This window comes from Bombina bombina, chromosome 5, assembly GCF_027579735.1.
Source record: "Bombina bombina isolate aBomBom1 chromosome 5, aBomBom1.pri, whole genome shotgun sequence".
NCBI classification, from domain to species: Eukaryota; Metazoa; Chordata; class Amphibia; order Anura; family Bombinatoridae; genus Bombina; species Bombina bombina.
This window is the reverse complement of record NC_069503.1, coordinates 19466741-19484325: the sequence shown is the minus strand read 5'-3', so window position 1 is coordinate 19484325 and position 17585 is coordinate 19466741. Positions and strand designations below refer to the sequence as shown.

General features: G+C 40.9%; 1 protein-coding gene across 1 annotated transcript in view; it reads right to left on the bottom strand.

Annotated features, from left to right (window-relative positions):
- Positions 1-5656: 5656 nt before the first annotated feature.
- LOC128659180 (uncharacterized) overlaps positions 5657-17585 on the bottom strand; it is a 26711-nt gene continuing 14782 nt past the window's right edge. The window contains exon 5 of the mRNA XM_053712864.1: positions 5657-6972. Coding sequence (XP_053568839.1) covers positions 6175-6972 — 798 coding nt within the window. The 3' untranslated portion in view covers positions 5657-6174. The remainder of the gene's footprint in view (positions 6973-17585) is intronic.

The window sequence follows — 17585 nt, the reverse complement described above, 5'->3', positions numbered from 1 at the left end:
CATACAGGAGAAATACAGACACAGACATCTCATATAGGACAAATACAGCACACGGACATCTCATACAGGACAAATGCAGCACAAATACATCTCATACAGGACAAATGCAGCACAAATACATCTCATACAGGACAAATGCAGACACAGACATCTCATACAGGACAAATGCAGCACACACAGACATCTCATACAGGGCAAATATAGCACACACAGACATCTCATACAGGACAAATACAGACACAGACATCTCATACAGGACAAATTCAGACACAGACATCTCATACAGGACAAATACAGACACAGACATCTCATACAGGGCAAATACAGACACAGACATCTCATACAGGGCAAATGCAGACACAGACATCTCATACAGAAAAAATGCAGCACACAGACATCTCATACAGGACAAATGCAGACACAGACATCTCATACAGGACAAATGCAGACACAGACATCTCATACAGAAAAAATGCAGCACACAGACATCTCATACAGGACAAATGCAGACACAGACATCTCATACAGAAAAAAATGCAGCACACAGACATCTCATACAGAACAAATGCAGATCACACAGACATCTCATACAGGGCAAATACAGACACAGACATCTCATTCGGGACAAATTCAGCACACATACATCTCATACAGGACAAATGCAGCACACAGACATCTCATACAGGACAAATACAGCACACAGACATCTCATATAGGACAAATTCAGCACACATACATCTTATACAGGACAAATTCAGCACTCAGACATCTCATACAGGACAAATGCAGCACACAGACATCTTATACAGGAGAAATGCAGCACACACACATCTCATACAGGACAAATACAGACACAGACATCTCATACAGGACAAATACAGACACAGACATCTCATACAGGACTAATGCAGCACACAACCATCTCATACAGGACAAATGCAGCACACAGACATCTCATACAGTACAAATACAGACACAGACATCTCATACAGTACAAATACAGACACAGACATCTCATACAGTACAAATACAGACACAGACATCTCATACAGGACTAATGCAGCACACAGCCATCTCATACAGGACAAATGCAGCACACAACCATCTCATACAGGACAAATGCAGCACACACACATCTCATACAGGAGAAATACAGATACAGACATCTCATACAGGACAAATTCAGCACACGGACATCTCATACAGTACAAATACAGCACACAGACATCTCATACAGGACAAATACAGCACACAAAATTCAGCACCCAGACATCTCATACAGGACAAATGCAGCACAAAGACATCTCATACAGGACAAATGCAGCACACACACACATCACATACAGGAGAAATACAGACACAGACATCTCATATAGGACAAATACAGCACACGGACATCTCATACAGGGCAAATACAGCACACGGACATCTCATACAGGACAAATGCAGCACACACAGACATCTCATACAGGGCAAATGCAGCACACACACACATCTCATACAGGACAAATACAGACACAGACATCTCATACAGGGCAAATACAGCACACAGACATCTCATACAGGGCAAATGCAGACACAGACATCTCATACAGGGCAAATACAGACACAGACATCTCATACAGGGCAAATGCAGACACAGACATCTCATACAGGGCAAATACAGACACAGACATCTCATACAGAAAAAATGCAGCACACAGACATCTCATACAGGACAAATGCAGACACAGACATCTCATACAGGGCAAATACAGACACAGGCATCTCATACAGAAAAAATGCAGCACACAGACATCTCATACAGGACAAATGCAGACACAGACATCTCATACAGAAAAAAATGCAGCACACAGACATCTCATACAGAACAAATGCAGATCACACAGACATCTCATACAGGGCAAATACAGACACAGACATCTCATACAGGGCAAATGCAGACACAGACATCTCATACAGGGCAAATACAGACACAGACATCTCATACAGAAAAAATGCAGCACACAGACATCTCATACAGGACAAATGCAGACACAGACATCTCATACAGGGCAAATACAGACACAGACATCTCATACAGAAAAAATGCAGCACACAGACATCTCATACAGGACAAATGCAGACACAGACATCTCATACAGAAAAAAATGCAGCACACAGACATCTCATACAGAACAAATGCAGATCACACAGACATCTCATACAGGGCAAATACAGACACAGACATCTCATTCAGGACAAATTCAGCACACATACATCTTATACAGGACAAATGCAGCACTCAGACATCTCATACAGGAGAAATACAGACACAGACATCTCATATAGGACAAATACAGCACACGGACATCTCATACAGGGCAAATACAGCACACGGACATCTCATACAGGACAAATGCAGCACACACAGACATCTCATACAGGGCAAATGCAGCACACACACACATCTCATACAGGACAAATACAGACACAGACATCTCATACAGGGCAAATACAGCACACAGACATCTCATACAGGGCAAATGCAGACACAGACATCTCATACAGGGCAAATACAGACACAGACATCTCATACAGGGCAAATGCAGACACAGACATCTCATACAGGGCAAATACAGACACAGACATCTCATACAGAAAAAATGCAGCACACAGACATCTCATACAGGACAAATGCAGACACAGACATCTCATACAGGGCAAATACAGACACAGACATCTCATACAGAAAAAATGCAGCACACAGACATCTCATACAGGACAAATACAGACACAGACATCTCATACAGAAAAAATGCAGCACACAGACATCTCATTCAGGACAAATTCAGCACACATACATCTTATACAGGACAAATGCAGCACTCAGACATCTCATACAGGACAAATACAGCACACATACATCTCATACAGGACAAATGCAGCATACAGACATCTCATACAGGACAAATACAGCACACAGACATCTCATACAGGACAAATACAGCACACAGACATCTCATACAGGACAAATGCAGCATACAGACATCTCATACAGGGCAAATGCAGCACACACACACATCTCATACAGGACAAATACAGACACAGACATCTCATACAGGGCAAATACAGACACAGACATCTCATACAGGGCAAATGCAGACACAGACATCTCATACAGGGCAAATACAGACACAGACATCTCATACAGAAAAAATGCAGCACACAGACATCTCATACAGGACAAATGCAGACACAGACATCTCATACAGAAAAAAATGCAGCACACAGACATCTCATACAGAACAAATGCAGATCACACAGACATCTCATACAGGGCAAATACAGACACAGACATCTCATTTGGGACAAATTCAGCACACATACATCTTATACAGGACAAATTCAGCACTCAGACATCTCATACAGGACAAATGCAGCACACAGACATCTCATACAGGACAAATACAGCACACAGACATCTCATACAGGACAAATGCAGCACACAGACATCTTATACAGGACAAATTCTGCACACATACATCTTATACAGGACAAATTCAGCACTCGGACATCTCATACAGGACAAATGCAGCACACATACATCTCATACAGGACAAATGCAGCACACAGACATCTTATACAGGAGAAATGCAGCACACAGACATCTCATACAGAACAAATGCAGATCACACAGACATCTCATACAGGGCAAATACAGACACAGACATCTCATATAGGACAAATTCAGCACACATACATCTTATACAGGACAAATGCAGCACTCAGACATCTCATACAGGACAAATGCAGCACACAGACATCTCATACAGGACAAATACAGCACACAGACATCTCATACAGGACAAATGCAGCACACAGACATCTTATACAGGACAAATACAGCACACAGACATCTCATATAGGACAAATTCTGCACACATACATCTTATACAGGACAAATTCAGCACTCGGACATCTCATACAGGACAAATGCAGCACACATACATCTCATACAGGACAAATGCAGCACACAGACATCTTATACAGGAGAAATGCAGCACACACACATCTCATACAGGACAAATACAGCACAAAGACATCTCATACAGGACAAATACAGACACAGACATCTCATACAGTACAAATGCAGCACACAGACATCTCATACAGGACTAATGCAGCACACAGACATCTCATACAGTACAAATGCAGCACACAGACATCTCATACAGTACAAATGCAGCACACAGACATCTCATACAGGACTAATGCAGCACACAACCATCTCATACAGGACAAATGCAGCACACAGACATCTCATACAGTACAAATACAGACACAGACATCTCATACAGTACAAATACAGACACAGACATCTCATACAGTACAAATACAGACACAGACATCTCATACAGGGCAAATGCAGCATACAACCATCTCATACAGGACAAATGCAGCACACACACATCTCATACAGGAGAAATACAGATACAGACATCTCATACAGGACAAATACAGCACACAGACATCTTATACATGGCAAATGCAGCATACAGACATCTCATACAGGACAAATTCAGCACACGGACATCTCATACAGGACAAATACAGCACACAAAATTCAGCACCCAGACATCTCATACAGGACAAATGCAGCACAAAGACATCTCATACAGGACAAATGCAGCACAAAGACATCTCATACAGGACAAATGCGAAACACACAGACATCTCATACAGGACAAATACAGCACACAAAATTCAGCACCCAGACATCTTATACAGTACAAATGCAACACTCACACATACATCTCATACAGGACAAATGCAGCACACAGACATCTTATACAGGACAAATGCAGCACACAGACATCTCATACAGGACAAATACAGCACAGACACAGACATCTCATACAGGACAAATACAGCACACAGACATCTCATGCAGGACAAATACAGCACACAGACATCTCATACAGGACAAATGCAGCACACAGACATCTCATACAGGACAAATACAGCACACAGACATCTCATACAGGACAAATACAGCACACATACATCTCATACAGGACAAATGCAGCACACAGACATCTCATACAGGACAAATGCAGCACACATACATCTTATACAGTACAAATGCGACACACACACAGACATCTCATACAGGACAAATGCAGCACACAGACATCTTATACAGTACAAATGCGACACACACACAGACATCTCATACAGGACAAATGCAGCACACAGACATCTTATACAGTACAAATGCGACACACACACAGACATCTCATACAGGACAAATACAGCACACATACATCTCATACAGGACAAATGCAGCACACAGACATCTTATACAGGACAAATGCAGCACACAGACATCTTATACAGTACAAATGCGACACACACACAGACATCTCATACAGGACAAATGCAGCACACAGACATCTTATACAGTACAAATGCGACACACACACAGACATCTCATACAGGACAAATGCAGCACACAGACATCTTATACAGGACAAATGCAGCACACATACAGACATCTCCAGCCATAGCTAAACATTGTCACAACATGAGACATTACAGCAATCAATCATCTTCTCTATCACTAATGCCACCAAGATCCCACAACTGTCACACAAACAGTAGAAATAACCAGCTCTTTGTGAAGATCTAGTTCTTTTACTTGGCATTTAACAGAATAGTGAGTGAGTCTGTTTGCTGCATAGAATCTAATCTGCTATTTGTCAGCCCGGTTTTAACATGACCAGCGATGGCTCAAACATTTACAACTGGAATAAAAATAAAGAGTGTAAAAGAGATAAAGTATCTTCCTTAAAATATGTGATGTGCTTGTAGGAGATGCCTTGGAGGCTTCATGACAATGAATAACAGTTCGGTAAAGTACAACTAAGCTAAGGCGATAACTGCAGCAGCCAACTGTCCTCTGCATCACTGCTAGGCTGGCCGGAGTCCGGCCGATTGTCCTACAAGGTAGGGACAGATACATCATTTGTAAGTTCTTGTGGCGCAACTTACAGTCAAGTGGTGTTGGATCGTTCTGATTCAGACCCAGTGTAGACCACTTTAATCTTATGCCCCTCCAAATATTGGAAGTGGTTCTTGATTTATTTTTTCAAACAGGCAGCAGACCCTGTCAGGACTTTAAAGGAGATGGTCTCATGTGTATTCACCATCCCTGCGATTGCGAATGTAAAACATGTTCCTTATTCCTTGATTAATGGCAGTGCGTCCCTTGGCCAGAGCTTCATCTGCAATGTCTTTAGGGAAGTAGTCATGGAAAGCATGCTGGATGGCATGGATCCTTCTGGGGCTAAGGGGCAACTTCTGATCTGTGCCATTAAAATTATGCCCATAAAGCTCATCCTCTGTGAATAGCAGTTTAGCTAGCTGCCAGCCAAAAGGCCCAGGGTTGTTGACATCTACTTGTCGGCGAATTGACATAGCCAGCTCTTCATCAACTCGTAGTTCTGCGGCATGAGCAGGTATGTTGGGTGAACTGATGATAGTAGCTGGGCCCTGCCAATCACAATGAAATCTCTGCTTCCGCCGACGTTTGACAACAGGGAAACAGGGAGGGTTTGGGTATAGACGAGAGACAATGGGTTGGTCATCATCCTCTTCTATCTCCATCTTCAATGTGCGCATGTGGTCATCACTTGAGTAAGTATCTTCTTCCCCTCCTGGCTCATCAGGGGGTTCCTCAGAGAAAGACATGGCTTGAGGACTTGTGTCCTCATGTTTGTTACAGCTATTCAAAAACTCTACAATTTCATCCATTGTGTTGAAGCAATAGACAGGTGCTGTCTGAGTCGCCACCTCATTGTCATTAAATCTTGTGCACAGTTCATCATCCAGAAGGTCTTCCTGATGTACAGGTGAATGAATCAATGAAGGACTCTCTTGTGCATGCAACATGTCCTCTCCATAACCAAGGATCTTGATCTCCTGGATTTCCTAAAATACAAATCATGTGGTTTATTAGCACACACGTATAATACTCATCCTTACAGTGTTTCTATGTATCCAAACACCAATAAGAAAGAATTCCAAATATGAACAGATTTTAACCTATGAAAAAGGTAAACTTGTAATGCCAAGAGGTCCTTAGTAAGCGGGTACTGGATCCCATAGGCAGATATTTATGAAATGTAAATGATATAAAATAATACAAAATAATTTTGTCACACACTAGGATTGAACCTGAGACCTCAACTTCTTGGGCTATTACTTTTCTATGTGCTATCCTTATACTTGGGCTGCTACTTGTTCTTGGCATCTTGTTTCCCCTGACTATGCTCAAGCCTGACCCCTGGTGACTGTTACCTGTACTACACCAGATTATATCCTTTACCATTACTGATTTTCCTTGCTGCATCCAGAGCTTCAGGCTCCTATATCCACGTTAATCTCTGGGTACTCTGTGTCGTACTTTGTGTGGGTAGTGTACTTAACTCCCTGAGGCAGGCACGACAGTTTTAATGTTAAGATGTGTCCTTTAAAATATTGGTTACATTTTAAACCCTTAAGTGCTACATTTAAAAAAACAAACAAACTATTATGCCCTCTATTTTTAGGGCATTTGGGGGACTTTTAGAAAAATAACCAGAGATTGCTAGTAATGCTGGTTAATTATCGTGCGCCAGCAGATGGGCAAATTTGCTGTTTGTGGGCTCATGATAATTGTGCCATCCCCCACAACGCAATCTACCTAATTAAACTATTAACCCCTAATCTGCCATCCCCCACAACGCAATCTACCTAATTAAACTATTAACCCCTAATCTGCCATCCCCCACAACACAATCTACCTATTAAAACTATTAACCCCTAATCTGCCATCCCCCACAACGCAATCTACCTATTAAAACTATTAACCCCTAATCTGCCATCCCCCACAACGCAATCTACCTATTAAAACTATTAACCCCTTATTTTCCATCCCCCCACAACACAATCTACTTATTAAAACAATTAACACCTAATCTGCCATCCCCCACAACGCAATCTACCTAATTAAACTATTAACCCCTAATTTTCCATCCCCCCACAAGGCAATCTACCTATTAAAACTATTAACCCCTAATCTGCCATTCCCCACAACGCAATCTACCTAATTAAACTATTAACCCCTAATTTTCCACCCCCCCACAATGCAATCTACCTATTAAAACTATTAACCCCTAATCTGCCATCCCCCAAAAATGCAATCTACCTATTAAACTATTAACCCCTAATCTGCCACCCCCCACAACGCAATCTATTTATTAAATTATTAACTCCTAATCTGCGACCCCCCCACAACGCAATCTACCTATTAACACTATTAACCCCTAAACTACCATCCCCCACAACGCAATCTACCTATTAACACTATTAACCCCTAAACCACCATCCCCCACAACGCAATCTACCTATTAACACTATTAACCCCTAAACCACCATCCCCCACAACGCAATCTACCTATTAAAATGATTAACCCCTAATCTGCCATCCCCCACAACGCAATCTACCTATTAAAACTATTAACCCCTAATCTGCCATCCCCCCACAACACAATCTACCTATTAAAACTATTAACCCCTAATCTGCCATCCCCCAACAACGCAATCTACCTAATTAAACTATTAACCACTAATCTGTCATCCCCCACAATGCAATCTACCTGTTAAAACTATTAACCCCTAATCTGCCATCCCCCCACAACACAATATACCTAATTAAACTATTAACCACTACCCCCCCTCCCCCCCCACAACGCAAATAACTCATTTAATCACTTCTTAGCTCCGGATAGAAGAGGTCCCCGTGCTGGATGAAGATGGAGAAGAAGGCCTTCACCAACGTTTTTTTTTTGTTTTTTTTTGGTGTTTTTTTTTTTTTTTTAGATTAGGGCTTTTTTATTTTAATAGGCAGCAAAAGAGCGGATTGCCCTTTTAAGGGCAATGCCCATACAAATGCCCCTTTAGGGCCAATGGGTAGCTTAGATTTTTTTAGTGTTAGGTATTTTATTTTGGGGGAATGTGTGGGGTTACTTTTAGGGGGTAATTGGTACTTAATTTAGGTAAAAGAGCTGATTACTTAGGGTAATTGGTACTTAATTTAGGTAAAAGAGCTGATTACTTAGGGTAATTGGTACTTAATTTAGGTAAAAGAGCTGATCGCTTTAGGACAATGCCCTACAAAAGGCCCTTTTAAGGGCTATTGGTAGTTTAGTGTTAGATTAGGGGGGATTTTCTATTTTTATAGGGGTATTAGATTAGGTTTAAAATGTTTTATTTCGGATAATTTTTTTTGTAATTTTAGATTTTTTTTATTTATTTCTTATGACACGGTGAGTCCACGGGATCATCAATTACTATTGGAAATATCACTCCTGGCCAGCAGGAGGAGGCAAAGAGCACCACAGCAAAGCTGTTAAATATCAATTCCCTTCCCCCAAACCACAGTCTTTTAGCTTTGTGGCCCTTCTCTGAACTTTTTCTAGTTCTGCAATATCTTTTTTAGCAATCGGTCCCCAGAAGGTGAAATAATTATGTGCCTGATAAAGATTCTTCTATCAAGATTTTTTTGTTTTGAAGTCAGGGTAGGCTTGCCCTGAGTTTCCATCACAGTCTGGGTGTAGCTGTACTCAACGTTGGTCTCTTCAGTAGCGCAGCGGTGGCTTTAAAGCAGTTAGGAACTTGTGAGGTGGGCCTTGCTGAGTTTTTCTAACATGTTGCTGCCCTGGTATTGAAAGCCTGAGTAGGTTTACTCTGTCTTTCTTTGTTTAACAGGTCTCTGTGAGGAGCGGCATCCTCTCATGCGGGGTGATCTGTCCTCCTGCCGGACAGCTGGATATACAGGTAAGTGCCTTTTGGTTTTCTGGGTTGAGGCTGGTACTGAAGGGGTTGAGAACCCTCTGTATTTTATATGGGACTCTGCATCCTAGTCAGGGGCAGACAATGTGATATAGAGACTTATGGTTGAACTCTACAGCAACGAAGGAGTTCAGTTAACCTTTTATTTTGGCTCAATATAAGAATCAAAGGTTTATTATACGCTGCAGTACTATTTTAAGGACTGCATCTCGTTAGAGGAGACAGCCTCTCAGTATCCAGGAACGGTTCTGTCTACCTTAACCACGCCTTAGTTATGGGGGAGAAGTTAGGCATTAATAGGTAGCTAATTTATTATTTTCTGCTGCCGTTGCTAAGCAGAGGTTTTTTTGTAACGCTACCGGCGGAATGATGCACAATGTTTAGTGCACGCTTCACTTCCTTGCCGAGTTTTTTAGTTCCTGCCTCCTTCCTCTCCAAAGTGAAGCAGCGCCATTTTTGGCGTTTTCGTTCATTGGTGTTCTCTTCGTTTTCAGACAATTGGAAATGTTTAGTCCCTTATATTAAATTCATTCTTTAAATAAAGATATTTATTTTTTATTATTGAGCCTTCTATACAGATGACTCTTATTTCCTACTTCTGTCGAATTTTACCAGCCTTCAGTATTTAAAGTGACAGTTTCATTTCATAATAAAACAAACTATATATCTTTTTTTTATTGTATCAGGACAGGTTCTGACAATCATGATGGTTTGTTAGGCGCAAGACATTTTTCTCTATGCATTTCTGTGCTTATGTTTTTGTATAATGAGTGTCAGCCTTCTAACAACATTTTTAAATAGTTCTATCCTTGCCCTGTGTTCTTTTAGAAGAGAACCCTGTTGCTTTTTACATGCTGGCTTACCTTCAGTAAGGTGCAAGCAGTGTATGTGTATTGTTGGTTTGCTCTGTATTTGAAAGGGCAAACAATATACAATCTTTATCTGCCATGTTTTCACTTATCTCTTGAGGGTAGAGATAGAGTTTGCCTCTGAGCCCATCGTCTCTCAGGATGATGCTATTTAGGCAGTGCCACAGCTTTTTCCTGTAACTAGCCTCTATGGCGTCACATGCAGTACCTGCAGTTCCTCTCAATCTCCTAGAGGAGTTAATTACTTGCAGACAGTTATGCCCAGGTATCTCCTGCAATTCCTGGGGTGTTATCTGCTTTTTATTTAATAAGGGCTATCGCAAGAGGAAAATTAGAGATTCAAATAGTAGGTTTTCTGTTCGCTTGCTGTTACACAGGTTGTCTTTCCTCGTGGATATGATGAGGATACTTTGGTAGCCTTTGAGGGTGGAATCTTAGATTTGGACCGTATAATTCCATTTTTGTGCTGCCAAAGTGTTATTCATCAGATTGAAGCTTGATCACCTTCGTGTATTGTTTAAGGAGGTTTTGGCTTCTATGGGTGACTCTGATATGCCTATCGTTGTCAACCCCATGGAATTTCATCAAGTTCATAGTTGCTTGTTGATTTTTCTCTGTGGAAGTATTTCCTGTTCCAGTCCGAGCTTGGAGTTTTTATTCAAGAATTGGAGAAGTCAGGGTTTTCCTTTTCCCTGTTTCCTTAAAGAAGATTTGTCCTGTCATTGTCTCCATTTAATATCATGACGCACGGTGCCTTTAGTAGAAGAAGCCCTTTTTCCACTCTTGCTAGAGAATTTCGATCCTTATAGAGGATAGCTGCTCTTTTTAGGATCAGTGGTCCAAGCTAAGGACTTATATGGAGGTTTGTATTGCCTCTGTGGCAAGTACAGCATCTTTGGTGCAATGTTTTGTCTGATTCCATTTGGGTAGAGTTCCCTTTGAAATAGAACCAGAACAGAATTAAGGATCTTACGTTAATTCATTTTTTCTGATGTTTCTATACTGGTCATTAAGCCAGGGGTGAAGTTACTGGTTTCTCTGTGTTAGCCCATGGGGCGTTGTGTTGTGAGTCAGTTTCATAATCTGGAGGCCGTGAGTAGGTCTCACACAAGGCTCTTGTTTTTCTCAAATACTCTTAGTTTTTTTCTCCGGTGCTCCCTTACAAGGTTAAGACCTTGTTTGATCCTGATCTAAGAAGTATATTTCTGATATCGAGGGTTGTTTCTGACCACCAGAAGGATGTCAGATAGAAACCTGCAGCTTAATCTGTCTTAGTGTGTAGGGTTCGCCTCCATTACAGGAACTATTGGGAGGCTGATGTTCTCTATTTTTCTTCAGAGATGGGCACGAGATCTCCCGGTTAGGCTGCGCACTTAGTGCCTCAGGGTTGCTAACTAGAAACAGACCCTTACTCTCAGGCACTAATTCCATTTCTCAGTTTTATCTGCAGTCCAGATAACAGAGAGGTGTTTTAATTGACCTTTTTCCCTGGGAGTGATAGTCCAGTTTCGTGTAAGGCACCAGGATCTAGGAGTCTATTCATCCTGTTAGTGGTTCCCAGAAAAGTGGGATTTTTTTTTTGGACCTTTAAGTGTCTCAACTAGTTTTCTCAGAGTACCATCCTTCAAAATAGAAGGCTGTGTCAATTATTCCTTTGATCTAGGAGGGTCAGTTCATGATAATCATAGATCTGGAGGACACACATCTTTAAGCTCCTGAGATTTGTCCTTCTGTCAAACACTTTCAGTTTGGCGCCCTTCCTGGGCATCATATTGGTTCTGGCGCAATCCTTCCAACAAGCAAACTATCATTCAGGGTCTTGTCTTTTTTTCATTCCCAAGGATGGGAAGTGAATATGAAGATGAGTTCCCCTGTTCCAACGACAGGGTTAGTGGTTCTTAGGGACCATAATAATTTTCGTATCTCTAACCTTTTTTCTGACAAGGGATCAGAATATAAAGGATTTTCCATCTTGCCTTCCCCTACATTCTATTAGGCCTTCAGTGGCTTAAGGTATGGAGGTAATTGGTTTGATGGTCTCTTGTTGGACGCCGTCCTTGCTCGTGTCCATCCGAGAGTTCTGCTGTTATGCATGCTCGGTTAGTAGTACAGGGTTCAGGTGAGTCTGTCTTGGAAGACAGGTTCTGACTCTGGAGTCCTTCCTGGTTGATAGTGCCCATGGTCGCCAGCTGGTTGGGCTAGGGATATGGATTCGGGAGGAGTCGGTTTTCCCTATTTCCATCTTGGAGTTGAGACCAATATGCAATGTTCTGTTGATCAGTTGGCCTTAGCCCAGTTTATCAGGTTCTAGTTGGCCTATTTTCTCCTCAGTGGTTTGCATCAACCACCTGGGAGGTACCTGGAGTTCTTTAGCTAGTCAGTGGGCAAACGCTCACAATTGCTGTTTATCTGTTATTCATTCCAGAAGTGCATCTTGGGAGTGGACTTCTTGAAAAGTCAGTCTTTTTCTCTGGGCACTTTTTCTGGAGGTCTCTCCAGATTAACCCTTGCCTAAGGGTTACTGGAGTTGGATCAGTTGGTAGTATGTCTAGCTCCTTAGGATGCAGTCTTGCGGAGATGTAATCTCTCCTTGCGGGTTGTTGCTGAGGAAGGACATTCCTTTCAGGGTCCTTCCTTCATCCAAACTTATTTTCTCTCTGTTTGGTGTTTTGTACGCTTAGTTTTGTCTATGCATGGTTTTTCTGCAGTGGTCTTTGCAATCTTGATTAGGCTGAAAAAAATTCCTATAAGGTTTGGCGCAAATTCCTTATTGGTGGGAATCCATGGACCAGTCATGGAAGTAGGGTCAGGATTCCTAGAATTTATCCTTTATCCAGGTAGGTTTGGAGAAGGGTTGTCAGTGTATGACAGAGTCAGGTTCTGTATTGCTTCTCATTGTACGTGTCTGGGGGATGTACCAGATGTGTACTCTTTTTGTCAGGCCCTGGTCAGTATCAGGCCTGTGTTTAAATCAGTTGCTCCGCCTTGGAGTCTTAACCTTATACTTACAACAGGCTCTGTTTGAGCCTATACAGTCCATAGATATTAAGTTATTATCTTGGAAGATTTTGTTTCTTACTGCTATTTATTCTGCTCAGAGAGTTTCTGAATTCTCAGCTTTGCAGTGTGATTCTCCTTATCTCATATTTCATTCAGATAAGGCAGTTCTCCGTACCAAGTTTGGTTTTCTTCCTAAGGTTGTTTCGGACAGGAATATTAATCAGGAAATTGTTGTTCCTTCTCTCTGTCCTAATCCTTCTTCTCCTAAAGAACGTTTTTTACACAACTTAGACGTTGTGCGTGTTCTTAAGTTCTCTTTGCAGGCTACAAAGTACTTTAGTCAGTCTTCTGCCTTGTTAGTTTGCCTTTCTGGAAAACGTAAGGGTCAGAAAGCTACTGCCACTTCTCTTTATTCGTATGGCATTTGAGACTACTGGACAGCAGCCTCCTGTGAGAATTACAGCTCATTCCACCATGGTGGTGTCTTCCTCTTGGGCCTTCAAGAATGAGGCCTCTGTAGAACAGTTCTGTAAGACTGCGACTTGGTATTCTTTGCTCACTTTTTCTAAATCCTATCATTTTTACACTTTTTCCTCGGCTGAGGTTTCTTTTGGGAGAAAGGTTCTTCAAGCAGTGGTGCCTTCTGTTTAGGTCACCTGTCTTATCCCTCCCTTATCATCTGTGTCCTCTACCTTGGGTATTGATTCCCAACAGTAATTGGTGATCCCGTGGACTCACCGTGTCATAAGAAAAAAAAACTAAATTTATGCTTACCTGATAAATGTATTTATTTCTTGACACGGTAAGTCCACGGCCCTCCCTGTTTTTTCAGACAGTTTTGTTTATAGAAACCTCAGGCACCTCTGCACCTTGTGTTACTTCCTTTCTCGCCTTTTCCTTTGGTCGAATGGCTGGGGTTTGGGGGAAGGGAAGTGATATTTAACAGCTTTGCTGTGGTGCTCTTTGCCTCCTCCTGCTGGCAAGGAGTGATATTAACAGTAATTGATGATCCCGTGGACTCACTGTGTCAAGAAATAAATAATTAATCTTAGATTGTTTTTTATGTAATGTTAGGATTTTTTATTTAATTTTAAGTTAGAATTTTTTTTATTTTTGTAATTTTTAATTCATTTATTAGTAAGGTAGTCTTTTTTATTTTATGTAATTGGGGTTAATTCAGTTTAGGGGGCTTAGTGATTATAATAGTTATTTGCGTTGTGAGGGTTGGCAATTTAGGAGTTAATAGTGTAATTAGATACTTTGCAATGTGGGGGGATGGCGGATTAGGGGTTAATGCATTTATTAGTTATATTGCGTTGTGGGGAGATGGCGGTTTAGGGGTTAATCACTTTTATTATTAGTTACGATGTAGAGGGATGGCGGATATAGTGGTTTTGACGTGTCGTCTCTATTTTTGGGAGGCGGGTTAGACTTTTACGGGCGATGTAACATTTTTTTGTTTTTTTCCTAAGTCACTGGCGACTCCAGAAATGTGTATTTTCCGCACATTTCTGAACATCGCCAGTTTATCCGACTTATGGCAGGTTATTATCTAATGGCTCCGTATATCTGATTCACCCGATGTGCGAGATGAACTTATGGGCGACGTGGGTTTCAGCAGTTGCTGTTGCACTGAAACCTACGCCGTATATGTAATCTCGCCCCTAGGGTTTAATATCACTTTAGATGTGATTGCTAACTTTGCTGCGTGGCTTTTGCTTGAGTGAAGACTTGAAAACCCCATTAATAGCCTGAACTCTGACTATCTCTTATAGGTATTTATTTATTAAACACATTGTGCAAAATGTGCACAATGAGCACTTAGAAATTCTCATTGTAGCCCTCAGGCTGTGACAGGAAGTAATGTACACTGCACAAATGTAGCATAAAAAAGAAATATAAGTTAAAATCCATTTAAATAGATGAATAATACATATTGCAATTATTTCTATTAAAGGGACAGTCAACACTAAAATTGTTATAGCTTAAAAGGATAAATAACACCTTTACTACCCATTGCCCAGCTTTGTTATATTAATATACTTTATAACAATTACACCTCTAAATTTCTGCCCATTTCTAAGCCACTACAGACAGCCTTTTATCACATGCTTTTTTATTAGTTTCTCACATCAGGAGACTGCTAGTTCATGTGAGTCATATAAATAACATTGTGCTCACGCCCGTCACTTGTGCACAACACAGCTAAAATGCAAGTCAATAGATAATAAATATAAAGTCATGTGATCAGGGGGCTCTCAAAAGAAGCTTAGATACAAGGTAATCACAGAGATAAAAAGTGTATTAAAGGGACACTAAACCCACATTTTTTCTTTCATGATTCAGATGGAGCATGCAATTTTAAGCAACTTTCTAGGCACATTTAGGCACCAATCAGAAAGTGCTACCCAGGTGCTGAACCTAAAATGGGCCGGCTCCTTAGCTTACATTCTTGCTTTCCAAATAAAGATAGCAAGAGAACAAAGAAAAACTGATAATAGGAGTAAATTAGAAAGTTTCTTAAAATCGCTGCTCTATCTGAATCAAGAAAGAAAAATATTCTGTTTAGTGTCCCTTTAATATAACCATCCTGGCTGTGCAAAACTGGGGAGTAGGTAATAAAGGGATTTTCTATCTTTTTTAACAATAAACATTTTTGAGTTGACTGCCCCTTAAGTATATAAGACACAGCTTAGTGCTTTTTTTATTACAACAATAGAACAGGCTGTTTAACATCCCTAACAAGGGCCATTATATACAGTTTAATTGCATAATACAAAGCACTTACCCTGAATTTAAAATCAGCAGTAAATTTATTTTGATACATTTCAAAATGTACTACAATGTACTGCCCCTATATCATGTGACAGCCATCAGCCAATCACAGACTAGTATAGTAAACACTTCTGCACATGCTCAGTAGGAGCTGCTAAGCAATATTAGATAACAGAAGGGAATTAGAAAGTCTCTTAAACGGCTGCTTTGTCTGAATCAAGAAAGTGTCATTTTGACCTTGGTTCTCCTGCCCAGGGATGTCACTGGTTGCTACAGCAGTGGTGGCCCATTGGGGCGTAGTGTGGTAGCGGGTGTGTTATGATTTGTGTTTCCTATTGGTAGGATTTAGGTTCAAAAGAGAGCAAGGTACATGTGTGCGATACAGCCTGATGAAACGGGATTGCTGCCAAGAAACGCGTTGCTGCAGAACTATTATATTGTTTTAATAAATAATTTTTTTCTGTACCTTGCTCTTGTCCTTGGGTTATTGCCCATTACGGACCATATTTCACCCAGTGAGTGGGATCACTTAGACCTATTGTAAGTTTCACTTCCTGTTTGGGTCCCATCTGTTCAGACCTGGAGACGTTAACTGAGACGTAACATATACAGCCCAGCTGTCTGCTTTGGATCTCTGAGTCAGCCAAACGTCTCTGAAGCTTCGGCCTGCTTAATATTGCACTGGAGGTACAACGACCTTTGTGAGTATTCAGTTGTCGTTTTGTTGTTGACATCATTGGTCGCTACGATATTACACCATCAGGCGCCTCTTGTTTTTCCTATTTTCTAGGAGATTGTTTGACTTTTCGCCCTTATTTGAGAGAGCAGCCTACCACTATTTACCACCATTTGTCACGACACGCTATTTCTTTGGATTCTACTGACACTTTACTTTACAGATTGTCCTGTGAACTTTTTAGTATCCATTTATTAATTTGATTAATGTACACTAAGAAATTTGACTAATTAGTTGTTGTGAAATTTGATTTATTCGTTGATAGATTATAACTATTACTTTTACACTATACTGCACGTTATTTTCACATATTCGTATTAAGTTGGCGC